Raw genomic sequence first — 16,292 nt, 5'->3', positions numbered from 1 at the left:
GGAGAAATTTCTTCACTCAGTGGGTGGTGAACCTGTGGAATTCTCTACCACAGAAGGCCGTGGAGGCAAAGTCACTGAATATATTTCAGAAGGAGCTAGATAGATTTCTCGACACAAAAGGCACCAAGGGGTATGGGGAGAGAGCGGGAATATGGTATTGAGATAGAGGATCAGTCATGATCATATTGAATGGCGGAGCAGGCTCGAAGGGCCGAATGGCCTACTCCTGCTCCCATTTTCTATGTTTCTATGTAAAATAATAAAATGTGGGGAATAATTATCAAACTTTATCTATATGCCAGTATAATGATTTTATAAAATCACTATATAAAATTTATATAATTTTTACATACCTCAGTAACTAGGATCAGAACAGCTCCCACAACTGTCAGAATTTCTCCTGCCAATCGAGCAAAATCTTCAGCAGAAGCATAGGCTTCCTGGAATAAAGAGTCCACAATCAGAACAATCATCTATATTTTCCTAAGCAGTAATGATTTTTCACATCTTATTTAGCCTAGTAATATTTAAAGGATGAGTTGTATTTATTCCAGTGTCACTTTTTCTAGCTCATAATTAAAAGTTCCCTTTAAGAAATTTTGAAGGAAGGCCTCAGCTGCAGTATTTTTTACAATTGTGGGCACCACACTTTAGGAAGGATGTTAAGGCCTTGGAGGGGGTACAGAGGAGGTTTACCAGGATGATACCAAGGATGAGGGACTTCAGTTATGTGGAGTGGTTGAGAAGCTGAAATTGTTCTCCTTAGAGCAGACATGGTTAAGAGGAGACCTAATAGAAATATTCAAAGTTATGAGAGATTTTGATAGAGCAAGTAGGGACAAACTGTTTCCTCTGTCAAGTGGGTCAGTAACCAGAGGTTATAGATTTAAAATAATTGGCAAACAAAATAGAGGGAAATGAGGGGAATTTTTTTCACACAGAGGGTTGTTAAGATCTGGAATGCACTTCCTGAAAAGGTGGTGAAATCAGATTCTATAGGGACTTTCAAAAGGCAATTGGACATATACTTGAAGAGGTCTAATTTGCACGGTTATGGGGAAAAAGCTGGGCAGTAGGACTAAATTGGACAGCTCTTTCAAAGAGCCGACATAGGCACGACAGGCTGAATGGCTTCCTTCTGTGCTGTAAGATTCTATTAAAAGATGGAGGCCATAAACAGGAGGAAAAATAATGTGAATTAATAATAAAATTTAAAATTTAGAGAACTATATATTTATGAGATGAAAATTGGAAAGAACATATATTTCTCACATAAATTTAGCGCAACTCTATCATTCTTAACCCCCCCGCCTCCTCCCCCCCAATTCAAAATCAATGAATGAACATTAGCAACATGAGAGTAAAGAGCCAATTTTTGTCTGTTAAGGTCATTAATAAGGAGCTTGCAGTGGATGGTAGAAAAGTGAGTAGATAACTGAGGTCAGAACGCAAGTTTATTGAAGGGAAAGATTTAGAAACCACAATAGTGATCACATAGTACAGAGGAGTTTTATGCTTGACAGCTGGGCATAGAGGCCATTACTGGGTTTCTCATAATGAAAGAGAAGAGGGTGGTTCTAAAGCAGAAGACAATTTGCAGGAATTATTACCCCAGACAGTGGATTTGGTGCAACATGATAGAGAAGCAGTGAATGGGGAGGCTCAGGCAAGGGCAGATGGGCAGGTTAAATCGGCTGGGAGATTTACCCATCAACGTCCCGCTCCCTTCCCACAGTCATCAATTTTAACCTGTTATTCGGAACAGATGGCAAGGATGCCCGCTAGAATCCAATGCAGTCCTTCTTTAAATATGCAGATCAAGCCCAACTGTTATTCTAACTGCTGGTCTGAGCGGGGAAGCCGTTTGGCGTTCCTGCCATGTGAAGCTAGCAGGAAGCATATTCAGGGCCAGAAAAATCCCAAATAGCAAAGTTTTAAAACTTTGTTTTTTACTCTCCTCGTGGGGCCAGGGAGGAGCAACGGTGCTCCTCCCTGTGCCCTACAAGGAAAGTTTAGGCCTCCCCTGCCTCATGCTCTCCTCCCGATCAAAAGACCCTCACAAAACCCCCTCCCAGTGACTTACCCGAGTGCCAGGGACTGTTCCTTTGATCTCACCCGGCGGCTTCCTGCTGCCAAACATTCGGCTCCCAGTCACCGGCCGGCTGCCGCTTCCTGCAGGTTTTGGACAGGCAACTGATCGAGGGCATGCAGATTAGGCCCGGGAGTTAAAATCGAGATCAGGGGAGTTTGCTGCTCATCTTGCCTCCCGCCTGCCTGATTACCACCCAGAGTTAAAATCGGGACCAGTATTCCAGATATGACCTAATAATCATTATTTATAATTATTACTACCTCTTTGTTTTTCAAAACCTCCTAACATAAACCTCAAAATTCCATTTGCCTTCTTATTAGCTTTTTTTGTATCCTATCCACTCACCTTTAAGGATTCTTATACCTGCATAGAATTATATATGGCCCCGATAATAAGTGGGAACTGGGAATGGAGCGCAGAGTGAGGGGCGATGGTGGTTGAAAACACTCAACATTGTGGGACGTGTAGGAATGTCTGGTTTCAACGGGGATACCTTATTATCATTTTACTTCCGGGTTTCGCATCTCTATTGCAAGTGAGTGGGCGTGACACAGACCCGTATGACGCAATTTCCCTTCAACTATTTAAAGGCCCAGTTCAGAGATGAAACGGAGGGGGAGGTTTGCAGCATCTGCTATTGAAAAATCAACCAGGAATTGGGAAATAAGTGCAAGAAGAGGAAAGGCTGTGCCCAGATTCTCTGATGAGTCTAATGTCCTGCTGGGTGCAGTAAGGAGCAGGAGGGAGGTGCTGTTCCCAGCAATTGGTAAGAAGAAACCTGCCACCAGCACCAAGGCAGCCTGGCTGGAGGTGGCAGAGGAGGTGAGCAGCAGGAGTGTTACCCCCAGATGATGGAATCAGTGCCGTAAGTGGTCCAATGAGCTGACCAAGTCAGGAAAGGTGAGCATATGTTTTCCCAGATGCTGCACTGCACCCCCTCTCACTTTGTCCTGTCCATTCACACCCACTCCTCAACCCCACAAAACTCTCATCACAACCAGACAGAGTCAATGCACCTCCTGTCACCCTCACTCCCTTGGCATGCTCACCTCCTGTTTCCTTCCTCCCTCACTGCCAGTGACCGCAATCCTCATATCATCTCGTGTGACCTCAATCACCTCCAAGCACTCTCAGCATACATCCTGAAATGGCATCGTTAGCACAATCTTCAAAGGCATATCACTCATACTCCTTATGATGTGCCGGATTCTCACCTTCACCGCTTGCACTGCATTCATCAGATGTACACATTCCTCAGAGCCATTCACAAGTATGTTGTGCCACCCTTGCAGGAGAAAAGAGTGCAAAACTCAAGGGAGAGGGCGAGCCCTGGTGGAGGACACCAACAAATTGTTGAGCTTTCCCCGGCAGCAGAGGAGGCTCTTGACATCAGTAGGACATCAAGCTCCGTCAGCATTGACGATGGTGAGGCTTGCGGTCCAGCAGAGAAGGGTGACAACATTTATGTTCAATACCCGCGTTTTCACTTCCAGTGGACTTCAGAACATTGCCAACTCTCATGAAGTGTTTCATTTGCAGATCAACATTCTCAAAGTGCCACTACTTAATATTATCCCTTTCTTCTCTCCTCCAGTACTATCACATAAAGATCAAGAGCCCGTGGTGGGAGAGGACAAAGACTCCTCAATGGAGCTGATATATTCTGAGGGTGCACCATCACAAGACACAAGTGTAGCAGGGACCTCAGTTGGTCCACGTACACAGGTAGATGGGACTGCACTTGGTTACTCTCACAGCACCAAGTGAGCGAAAGCAAAGAATGTTGGACAGGACAGCTGCTGAGATTACGCACTGGAGGGCATTGTCATCTCCAAGCACAGGGATTTGAGAAAGAACTTTTTCACCCAGAGGGTGGTTGGAGTCTGGAACTCACTGCCTGAAAGGGTTGTGGAGGCAGGAACCCTCACAACATTCAAGAAGCATTTGGATGAGCACTTGAAATGCCATAGCATACAGGGCTACGGACCAAATGCTGGAATATGGGATTAGATTAGACAGGGCTTGATGGCCGGCGCGGACACGATGGGCCGAAGGGCCTCTATCCGTGCTGTATAACTCTATGACTCTATGACACTGCTGATCAGGACTGAGATGCAGAATCCCAGGGCCAGCACTCAAAAGGAGAATGCTGGAGGCACAGCAGCAACTGACTAAGGCCTGCCAGGCACACTGTCCACAGTGCAGAGAGGATGGAGGAGTCCAACTCAAACCTAAGTGGGGTGATGTCGCAGGGCTTTTCAACTCTGCAATCCACCACGGAGCGTGTGGCAAGTTCTATGGGAATTGCAGCCGGCCGCTCACGAGTCAATGACGACAGCTGTCGTGTCCTGCATGCAAGCTCAGATGGAGCTACGAGCGTTTCAACCAATTTTGACAAGATCGTAGAGACTAGACCGGGGCTTCCAAGGAGTCACTGATTTCCTCCACTCTGCTCTCTCGCAGACAGGTAGGACAGATGTGCCACTGTCCCGGGGAAAGAGGATGGCGGAATAGGGGAGGCAAGTGCAGACATTTCACAGAACATCTGCACATCTCATCCATTGCCACCCCCTCAACCAATACCTGACATGGTGCCTTCACTCCAGCTGGCCCACACTGTCCCTGCGCAAGTGCAGGAAGAGCAGTCAGTGGCAAGGCCCTTTAAGGGCTCCAAAACCCAAAGGTCGTCAGCCAAGAGCTGAAAGGTGAACAGCAGCCTTCCACCATCTCTGCTGAAGCCATAGGGACAGAACTATGTAAAGTGGTAGGCATAGGAACAGAAAGAATATATAGATCACAGAGGGTTAACACATGGGGTAACATTTATTTTTTGTTAGGCCAATTAATTTGATCAATATTAAAAATTGCTTACTCACACCATTCCACTGTCTCCCATTATTGAATGCAGACAGCAGTCAGATTTTAAATTAATGGGTGTGGAAAGCGGAGACGTGATTTGTATCTCAAGTTGGAGGATGTTGGATTAGTGCATTGAAGGTTACATGACTCCTTGTGCGAATGGGTATGGTTGGTGGGATGAAAATGGTGCAGTTGACATTAATCTAACTGAACCTACGTGCTATTAAAGCATCCCTTGCGTCACGGACAGCAATATGTTTGGGTGGCCGTTCTTCTAGGCCCCCATCATCTCAATTACCATTATTCTCCTCATCCGATAAAGAGTCATGAGCGTCTTCTTCATCCTGAACCTCCAGACCTCTTTGCTGCGCTATGTTGTGCAGGATGCAGCATGCAACAATGATCCTCCACACCATGGCTGGCGAAAATTGTAGAGAACCTCCAGACCTGTCAAGACACCTGAACCTTAACTTCAGCATTGCTATGGCTTGCTCGATAATGCATCACGTGGTGATGTGGCTGGCGTTGTAACCCCTCCTGGGGTAGAGTGACGGTTCCTCAGAGGTGTCATGAGCCACAGCTGAAGGAGCTATCCTTTGTCCCCAAGCAGCCATCCTATCAGGTTGGTCCCACGCAGGGAATTTGTGGGGATATTCGACTGCCACAGTATGATAGCTTTTTGGCAGTTCCCAGGGAATCATGCACACACCTGCATGAACCCCTTTTTATGGTTGCAGACGAGCTGAACATTGATTGAGTGGAAGCCTTTGCGGTTCACAAATGCTCCTGGCTGGTCAGGAGGTGCTCTGATTGCCATGTGCGTGCAATCTATGGTGCCCTGCACCTATGGGAAGCCTGCCAGAGATGCAAACCCCAATGCTCGCTCTGTCTCACCGTATTCATCACAGGGAAACATTATATAGCTGTTGGCCCTGGAAAATAATCCAACCATCACTTGCCTGATGCATCTGTGTGCTGCTGACTGAGACACCCTTGATATGTCTCCTGTCGCACCCTGGAAGGAGCTGGACGCAATCAGGGCGGTGGTTACTTTAATGGCCACTGGCATAGCATGGCCAGGACTAGGAGGCAGAGGGCGGCAACTACCTGCAGTGTCATCTGAAGCCTCCTAAAGCACAGCTCCCCAGAGATCAAATAACTGAGCCTCTCCCTCTACACTTTGTTGGGTGAGTATGGCCTTGTGCGAGCACGGGCCCTATGTTGCTGCCCTCTCTGTTGCCCACATGCAGCTCCCTCCTCAGCTCACTGTTGCTGCTGATGCTCCTCTTTATCAGTCCAGAACACTGCAGCAATGGCTGGAGCCATAATGGACTTCTCCCTTGCCAAAAATAGAGACTCCAAATCGTGACCTGAAACCAAGTACTGTGACCAATCTGCAGCCCACAGTGAACTGAGAAAGCACCTGTGAGCTTGTTAGCTGGTTCAGAAGTATTAAGAGGATTATTGAAGATGCATTGTAACTTTGTCCTGTTAACACTGACAGAATCGCATTCCGAGGAAGTGCATGTTTCGAAAATGTGCATTCCTGTGATTTTGTTAGTGGTTTGTTTATCTTAACAACAAAACCAACATTTGTCTATTTTTATAAAAAATAGGAATTTCAGCCCTTGGTATGCACAGCATGACTGACAGGCAGGAAAATAACTGCTGTGGTTTTGCACTGATGTTCTCCTTACCTGCTACAAGTTATAAAAGATTACTGAGATATTCAAAAAGGCAATGTTACAGTCATTAAAAAACTGTGACAGAATCCCAGTAACCATTTTAAAACAGAAGATGCAAAATCAAATAACTGAGTGCAATGAAGCATAGCAGAGATAACTTAGACAGAGGGATACACATGGAGAAATGAGATGCAATAAACAAGAGAGGAAAGCAAATTCAAGCAAAAACAAAAACTGTGAGAAAAAGAAGAAAATCAAAAGTAATGGAAAAAAACAACGAATAAAGAAGAAAGTGAAAATTAACAAATGAGGAAAGCAAAGAAACACTAAGAAATAAAGGGGTAGATTTTGACTTTGTACGATAGTGTAAAATGGATGATAGCGAATCAGCTATTATTTCAGGAGAGATGTAAAACGGGCTGCCGATTCACTATCACCTATTTTACACAATTGCACAAAGTTAAAATTTACCCCAAAGAGACAGTGAGAGAAACAATAAATACAGTAAATGAAAAGGGAGAAAAACAATGTATGAGACAAAGTGGGGAGGAACATCTGGTTGGAATAGCCTCAGAGCAGCAGCACTAGAGAAATCCTTTGTCTTGACAGATGCAATTGAAAAAGAAAGCACAGAAGTTGGAAACATCACTTGGGAACCTTAAGTGAGCAATATTTACAAATGTTATTTTATGACCTTAGACACAAAGGAAAAAATCTAATTTTTCTATGGTGAAAAATCTTAGCAATAATTTTATAAAATTGTGTTCCCAGAAGGGACCTTCACCAGTCAGAAGCACAATTTCATAAAATTACCTCCCTTGTCAACTAAATCTCACAAGATCTCCAAGGACCCCAGCTACTAACAATATAAATGTTATTTTGTATTGTTATCTGTAATCTCTGAATTGTATATAATTGAACTGTAACTGTGTAGTCTAGTACTACTGGTATCCCAACTGTGCTATGCCAGTAATTGGGCTCTTTAATTTTATCACTGGGGAAAGTTAAGAAATTGACATTTATACATAGACGTGCACACAATGCATCCTAATATTTGCCCTTACGTTCAGTGGTTTTGGAATCATAATGGTGATGTTGTCCCCATCAGCACCAGCTGGTGTAAGAGGACGGTACACACAGCAAACGGTAAAAATGATCGTGTACAAAAAGTAAAGTGCAGTCCACAGCAAGAAATATTTGAAGCCATAATTAGTCCACTTATGATGAAGCACTTCCTTCACTGGAGTAATCTTTAAGAGTTTCCGGGCCTTTAAGAAGAAAAAAAAAGTATTGTTACCACTTGCAGTTTTACAAAATTTATTGTGCTATGGCTTGGTTAGCGTTCATATTGTATGCCTTAAATATCAAAATATTCAATTACATTTATATAGCACCTTGAATGTAAATAAACATTCAAAGGTGCTCCACAGAGAGAAGAACACTGAACTTAAGTGGAGGAGTTAGAAGACGGATAGGATGTAAAGTTTGAGGTTACATAGGTAGGTTGGGGCTAGGCAGTGGTGGGATTGTAGATGAAGAAGAGGATACTGAAACTGATACATTGGGAATAGGAGTCTAGTGTTTGTCAGCAGGGTTTGGGTGATTGGCAAGTGGAACTTAGTGACAGATAGGATGCTGGTGGCAAATTTTAAATGAGTTGCAATTTGTGGAGGATGGAGCTTGAGAGCCCAGCAAGAAGGACTTTGAAAATCAAGTCTGTAGGTGATGAAGAATGGTGATTTGGTGCTGGTAACAGCAAGGATCGGGCAGAGACAGTCGATGTTGTGGAGATGGAAGTAGCCATTCTTGATGGCTGTTAGGATGTAGGGTTTGGAGCTTAGCCTGGACCCAAAGGTGAAAGGAGAGTTTGCTGATCCATTGCACTGCTGTGTTACTCAGTTCCACTCAGATTTTACAATTCAGGTCTTAAAAAGGATTGTTTACACTGCAGGTACTTTCACAAGTTTATACACAGAGAAGGATGCAGTGGCATGATGGGAAGTGCACTGACATCACATCAGTAATTGCCTTTCATACCACAAATTTATTATTTTTAATGTTAAAAAAAATACTAAGATAGAATCGCATTGTAAAAGTTTGCACATGCAGCATATGTGCTGTAGCACAAACTTGCCTAAGCAGCCAATATGATGGCACTGCAGCTGAATTTTTGGAGCAGACTTCAGAGCAAACTTGTTCCACTGTTCCAGGATGAAACTGTTCCATAATTAAGAATCCTGGTGAGAAACACAGCTTTAAGGTTTATTGCCTCCACAACTGGATAATGTCCTCACAAAATTTAGGAACATAGGAAAATACAGGATCAGGAAAGACTGCTGCCCAACTGGCTGGTCCCAAAAACTTATACCTCTCAACTTCCCACTCTCTCAGCTCTCCCCAAGATTTTTCCAGATTATCCACCTCCATCATCTTCCTGGGAAGTCCAATCCATATGTTCACCACCCTCTGTGTATAGTTAAATGTGAAAACTCTGTGCACCTTCAAGAACCTTGAATTCTTAAAATAATATTTTCCCTGAGCCTTCTCTTCTGTTGAGTAAACAATCCCATGCTCCAACTTCTCCCCATAGCTAAGATGCCTTAAACTAGGTATAACTTTGGTTGCCCTTTTCTGTTCTGTCTTCAGTGCCTGGATATCCTTGCTGCTGAACTGTGTGCAGTAAACCAGGTGTGGCCATGCAAGTGCTTTGTACAGACTCATTAACAACTCTTGGGATTTGTGCTCTATTCCTCTGGCTATACATGCCAAGGTCCAGTTAGCTTTCCTGTTAGTTTCAGTGATATCTAACAATACCCTGAGATTCCTCTCCTGTATTATGCTCTGTAGCCTAGAGACATTTAGTATATGCTCCTGGGCCTAGAAAACAGGCATGCAGGGGGCAGGTCGCACACTGCACAAGCCTACTCATGAGGGCGCAGGGACAATGTAAACTTTGTGCTGGCAGCTCATTGGCTGCCAGGTGTACAGCCAGCACTACCCCCGCTGCTTATTGGCTGCGGGCCTGTTTGTCTGGGTGGGAAATCAGGCTTCACTGATGCCACTCAAAGGCAGCCAGCACCTCGTCAAGGGGAGGTGCACTGTGCCTGCAGACTGCATGGAAATTTTGGAAGTTGAAAAATTGATTGCAAAAGGTTCAGAGAGGACACCCAGGATCTCTAATGAGGCCCTGGTCCAGACAGTGGACATAAGGAGGGAGGTCTTGTTCCACCCGGTGGGCAGAAAGCACTCCAGGGAACACTTCCGACACCAGTGGGAAGAGGTCACTGAGGAGGTCAATGCCACGACCTTAGCTCCAAGGATATGGCTTCAATGCTGGAAAAAGTTTCATGATCTCACCAGAGTTGCCAAGCTAAGAATCTTACCACTCATCCCTCACATCTGCACCACCTGCAATCTCACTACTCATAACACTCGCTTCCCCTTCACATTTGTATAATCACTGCACCACACTTAACTCCAATTTCACAAAAGGATCCTGCACAAGCATAGTGTTCTTATTTTATAATAATGAGGCTTTTTAAAAGTTCCAGTATGCTCCCTGGACACCTACTGAGCAGGCCAATCCACTTCTGGCACATGCCGCCACCTCCCGCCATTTTGGACTCTTAGGCGCCCATTTTACGCAGCATGATTGCACTTCTAGGCCCTATTGTTTATTTCCCTTCCTTTGTCTCATTTCCTTGCATTTGTCTACATGAAATATCTTTGCCACTTGTCAGCCCACCTCCCCAAATGATCCAGATCTCTTTGTATTTGGTTTGCCTGTTCCTTATTGCTTCAACTCCCCATCCCATTCGAGATCATCCACAAACTTAGACAGCTTTGATTCTGCTCCTAGCTCCAAATTATTTGTATATACTGTGAACAGTAATGGTCCCAGCCTGATCCCAGCCGCTTGACTTGTTGACACAGCTCCATTCAAAGCCACCCTTTGCTTTCCCTGAATTAACCAATTTTTCAATCCACCTCAGAAGCTTGTTTCCTATTCTACGCTTTACTTTCTTGTGGACTAATCGCTTGTGCGGCACGGTATCAAAACCTTTGCTGAAATCTAAATTTATCAGCTCCAAAATTCAAGGGGCCTGGGGGAGCAAGCCACTGTTACTTGGGCAGGTGGGAATGGAATTTGGGGTGGGAACAGGTTACAATGGGTCTCTACCCCTTTGTCTGCTTGTCAGAAATTGTGAGTAAAGTTGTGCTGGTGCATTATATGCCCAGCCATACATAGGAGGGAATATTATGATGCCGTGCAAATGAGGGAATAGGTTATGCAACATATTTTTCAGTATTTGGACCCTAGCAATGCTGGGATGCCTGAGCAGGCGGTTTGGGATGATTTAAAATTAAAATGGTTGGCTTCCTGATAGCAATTGATTGCAGAGCAGACGTAAATGCCCCTAACCTTAGATTATAAAAGGAATTTTAACCCTGACCCAGAAATCGGACAGGCAGTTAAAATGCTCGGTGCAAGTTAGCCACTCTGATCCCACTGTCTTCCTGCAGGTCCTAATATTAACCTGCTCTTTATGGCTGGTGAGCAGGCATCGATGTCCTGCTTTAAATATGCAGATTGGCCTCTGATGACACCATTGGGGTGAGGGGGGAGCCTGAGGCAAGCGAGGCTCAAGCTTTGCTTGTCGAACCCCCGACTCAAAAGGAAACATGGGGCTTCCCCCCACTACCCGACCACAATACCCTTCCGAACTCAATCACTTACCTTGATGCTGGGGTCCGTTCCCTCAGGTCCCCACCGGTGGCATCCTGCCGCCCAAAATCCCACTTGAAGATGAGGTTCGGAAGTTAAAATCTACTGGGCCTCATGCTGTAGAGAACTGGACTGTTTCCCATTCGCCTCAGCTCCTCCATGTATCGATCTCACTCAGGTAAAATCGACCCCTATAGGTCAGAGGTAGTTCCCCCACCCCAGATCTGCCTCCATCTGGAATTTCTGGGCTATCATTTTCACAAAATTTAGCTGCCTGCTCATTTCAGATCCTCCGAACTGAAGGGGCTGGGCACAAGCAGTAAGGGCCACTACTTGTAGGCAACCCTGCGTTTGGGCCTCCACCAAGTGACGCCCCAGGAAAATCAGGTGGGAGGCATGGTGACGTCACTCCTGTCTCATTTGCAGGGACTTTGAATGCTCACAGCTGTTCTGGGCAAAGAACTCGGGGGAAACCCTGGCATACGAGAGCATTGCTTGAGGCAAGAAACCCATGATTCTGGGTTTCTGACCCTTTTTCCTCTGCTTTGTGCCGGGGAAATAAGTGTTCCCAGGCACAAAGTAGAGGAAAATCAGCCCTCACAGCTTCCCTCTCCAGCAAGAACCTCCAGATCTTCCATTTTATTCCCAAGATTCCTGGCATATATACAAAAGTTTGAGACATCTATGTCTCCCACTCCCTAGAGTGATCGGTTTGTTTATTTTACTATTTCTCTGTGTGATCATATCCTTATATTCCACACACTTACCTGTTGCATCAGTGTTTGCATTCAAATCATAATCCACCAAACCCTGCTCTACACCATAACATCCATCACTTTTTAATTTCCCTCTTTCTAGGTCTACACAGTTTGGTTCTTCTCCCCCTTATTATTAATTTAAACAGCACCTATTGCCTTATTTGCCCTCTTTACAAGCAAGTTGGTATCAATCTGATTTAGGTGAAGCCTGACTTGTCTGTTTAGCATTCTTTTTCACATATTGCTATCTCTACCATAAAGTTAGTACTTCAACGTAACTAACCTCCTTCTTCTTGCTAGAGCATAAGATGTCAAGGACAGAGAGTTCATCGCCCCAGGTATCAATTCCAGTAAGATCATACAAGGTGGACGATACAGGTCCAAAAGCCCAATAAATCTGCTTTCTCTTCTGCATGAAATGACTGAACATCTGTAACAGAGGCACACAATAAAATGTATCTTGAGTCACGTAATTACCTATATCAAATTATACTAATATACAAAAACCTTTTTCTTTTGGCCACAATCTTTGTTTTCTCTGTTACTGAAATATATAGTGCTAAAAAAAGTTTCTAATAGTGTAAATACATTAAAAATTATATATTTCACAACATTGTGATTATACTTACCTGTAAGATTGTCTTTTGTATCTTTGAGACACATTAATGTTTTGATGAGAAGCCTCTGGCTGTAGTTTAGGTTCTATCTTGATGCTGGGCATCAGGATAATTTGTATGCACAGGACAAGCTACCCAGCCACCACCGGGATGTCACACTACACTGGGGTGGAGATGTGTTCTGGGAGGCCTCAGTGGTTATCGCAGCAGGAGGAGGAAGACAACAACCAAGCTGCCTGAAGAAAATAAAAAATTTTCTGCTCCAAATTTTTCTTACTGTTGCTGGAACTTGTGCACACTCAGAATGCTTGCACAGGGCCTTCTTCCGATGAATCCGAGGCTCCCTCCACTGATCTTAGAATGCTGGATGCTAGGGCCCAATGGGCAGCCCCAAGCCCAGGATTAAATAACTGCAAATAGCAGGAAATGTGAGGGAGGCTTTGTTTTCCCCATTGTAATATTAGCATGCACCCACTTTCATATGGGCAAGTTACGCAACCGGGCCTGCCGACCAGAAAGTGAGGGGATGGGGAGTCGGGAAGAGGTGGAATGCATCCCCAAGCAATTTTACGTCCCAGTCGCCCAGATCTGCCAAAAATCAATGGGAGGAGCTGGAAAATCTAGGTGACTCTGTTTAGTGCAAATTAAATAAAAAGTATAAGGAAATAAATTTACTTGCATTGTACAGGCAAACTGTCCAGGAACATAAAATACCAGAACGTGTGTGTGTGAGTGTGACAGTGTATGCAGGTATTTAATTCTCACAACAAAACCCAGACATGTGAACTGTCCCAGATTTTCCATGAGCTGCACGGATTTGATGTCCATCTCACTATAATGTGTCCTAAATTCAGAAACCTTTACTGTAAATTTTTTACATTCTACCATCTGTTTCCAGCTGCAGTGCACGCACGATACGCAAGTATTGCACTGACTGAATGAAGTGGGGGTCGTCAGGGCAATGTAGCATGACTGACAATTGGCAACCGAGTTAAGACACATAGCTGCCTGGTGACAGGTGTGGTGGCAGACGGAGAGCAGTCGTCCGGAGGTTTGGGGCGAGTTTGAGAGCCAATGCTTGGCATTCACTGAGACTAGAGCAACTAATGTGGTCAGTCCTATTTATTTCTGGCACTATCAAGTAACAGGAGCTGTTTCAGGTTTGTAACATCACCTACACGTTAGCCGTCATTCACTTCCTTGATTTGGAATTAAAAGGCAACACCAAGAAATCATGTCCAGCAGAATTTAACAAGGAATAAATATTTTAAAGGAAGCCGGAGGACTATATCTTGTCCAGATTTCTTACTTGCTCAATTCTGCGAACCCCCGACGCCCAGCAAAATTTTGGAGCTGCTATCTCACTGATTTCAATACCTAAAGGTTGACATGACTGAAAACCAGGGTTCTGATTTCTAGTCTGAATAGCAACCACCCTTTGAATAAGCTAAATGTCCACTTAACGTCAATTAGACTTTGTAGTCTTAAAGGGATGCATACCAATACTTTAAGCAAAAGAAAAGTACATTTTGTTTTACATGGCATAATCTTTCCATCCTTATAAAATAGCACATCTTTTGAATTAGAGAAACACCTCAGGGGATCTGCTAGTATATAGATGAAAATGATATGAATAGCGTTTGTTTTGTCCATCACAAACCACACTTTGTTACAGATGCAAAAAAAAAATTAAGAATGGAAGTCCGTTACTTAATTATGGCTGCTTCTGACTTTGAACAGCAAACTTACAAGCATTTTCCAATCATGCACAGTTCATTCATCAAACAGTTAAATGCAAATAGAGCTGGACGACCAAAGGGATTTGGGTGTCCAGGTACACAAATCAGTAAAAGCTAGTAGACAGGTACAAAAAGTAAACAAAAAGGCTAATGGAATGTTGGCCTTTATTTTGGGCGCCAAACCTCAGGAACAATATATTGGGCCTTGGAGGTGAGTACAGTGCAGATTCACCAAAATGATACAGGGGCTTAAATTATGAGGACAGGTTGCATAAACTTGGCTTGTATTCCCTTGAGTTTAGATGCTCGAGGGGTGATCTAATTGAGCTATTTAAAATGATAAAGGGATTCGATAGGGTAGATACAGAGAAACGGGGGTCGATTTTGAGTGCCCTCACCTGGCATTAATGGGGCATAGTAATGATCTCAAAATGGCCTCAGGCAATGACCATCTCCAACTAGAGAGAGTCTAACCACCTTCCCTTGACATTCAACGTTAATACAAGCACCGAATCCCCCATCATCAACATCCTGGAGGTCACCATTGACCAGAAACTAAACTGAACCAGCCACATAAATACTATGTCTACAAGAGCAGGTCAGAGGCTGGGTGTTCTGTGGCAAGTGACTCACCTCTGACTCCCCAAAGCCTTTCCACCATCTACAAGGCACAAGTCAGGAGTGTGATGGAATACTCTCCACTTGCCTGGATGAGTGCAGCTCCAACAACACTCAAGAAGCTCGACACCATCCAAGACAAAGCAGCCCGTTTGATTGGCACCTCATCCTCACCTTAAACATTCACTCCCTCCGCCACCGGTGCACTGTGGCTGTAGTGTATACCATCTACAAGATGCACTGCAGCAACTCGCCAAGGCTTCTTCGACAGCACCTCCCAAACCCACGACCTCTACCACCTAGAAGGACAAGGGCAGCAGGCGCATGGGAACACCACTACCTGCACGTTCCCCTCCAAGTCACACACCATCCTTACTTGGAAATATATCGCCGTTCCTTCATCGTTGCTGGGTCAAAATCCTGGAACTCCCTACCTAACAGCACTGTGGAAGAACCTTCACCACACGGACTGCAGCGGTTCAAGGTGGCAGCTCACCACCACCTTCTCACGGGAATTGGGATGGGCAATAAATGCTGGCCTTACCAGCGACGCCCACATCCCATGAATGAATTTTTAAAAAATGGGGTGGTTAGCCTTACCACCCCATTAACATCGGCGATGAGGCTGGCTCTATTTTAAAAGGGGCCTATGGCCGGGTGTCCAAACGTCAGCCTATTTCAGGTGATAGGCTCCTTTTAAGTAATTATGTAAATAGGACCCCAATTAACATTTTAGGTAGGAATTGATCAGAGCCTGCAATGTGAATGGTTCTATGGGCGATGGATGAGAAGAAGCCTGCTAAAGGTAAGTCTTCAATTTTTGTGGGCCCCAGAGGAGCACTCTTACTCCTCCGGGGCCCAGGAAAATGATCTGGCCTGCTGCCGCCCCAGGAACTCCCCCACCCCACCCCACCCTCCCCCCCCCCCGCCCCTGCAACCTACCTTGCTGACAGCAGCTCCAGCTCAATTTTCAGTTTTCAATCTGGCGAGCTGCATCGAAATCCAGAACAAGGCGGTGTAATCTTAAAAAGAGCTAGTCCATTCAGGAGTGAAATGAGGAAGCACTTTTTCAAAAAAAGATAATGGAAATCTGGAACTTTCATCTCCAAAAGGCTGTGGATTTTGGGTCAATTGAAATGTTCAAGATTTAGATTGATAGATTTTTGTTTGGTAAGGGTATCAAGAGATATAGAACAAA

General features: G+C 44.6%; 1 protein-coding gene across 1 annotated transcript in view; it reads right to left on the bottom strand.

The window, feature by feature from the left end:
• LOC137331063 (transient receptor potential cation channel subfamily V member 5-like) overlaps positions 1 to 16,292 on the bottom strand; it is a 101,857-nt gene that overhangs the window by 29,494 nt on the left and 56,071 nt on the right. Inside the window, exons 7-9 of the mRNA XM_067994666.1 lie at positions 12,404 to 12,550; positions 7,701 to 7,904; positions 354 to 440 (exon numbers count right to left, since the gene is read on the bottom strand). Coding sequence (XP_067850767.1) covers positions 354 to 440; positions 7,701 to 7,904; positions 12,404 to 12,550 — 438 coding nt within the window. The remainder of the gene's footprint in view (positions 1 to 353; positions 441 to 7,700; positions 7,905 to 12,403; positions 12,551 to 16,292) is intronic.

The sequence above is a fragment of the Heptranchias perlo genome, chromosome 13 (assembly GCF_035084215.1).
Source record: "Heptranchias perlo isolate sHepPer1 chromosome 13, sHepPer1.hap1, whole genome shotgun sequence".
Lineage (NCBI taxonomy): Eukaryota > Metazoa > Chordata > Chondrichthyes > Hexanchiformes > Hexanchidae > Heptranchias > Heptranchias perlo.
This window is presented reverse-complemented; position numbering and strand designations above follow the sequence as displayed.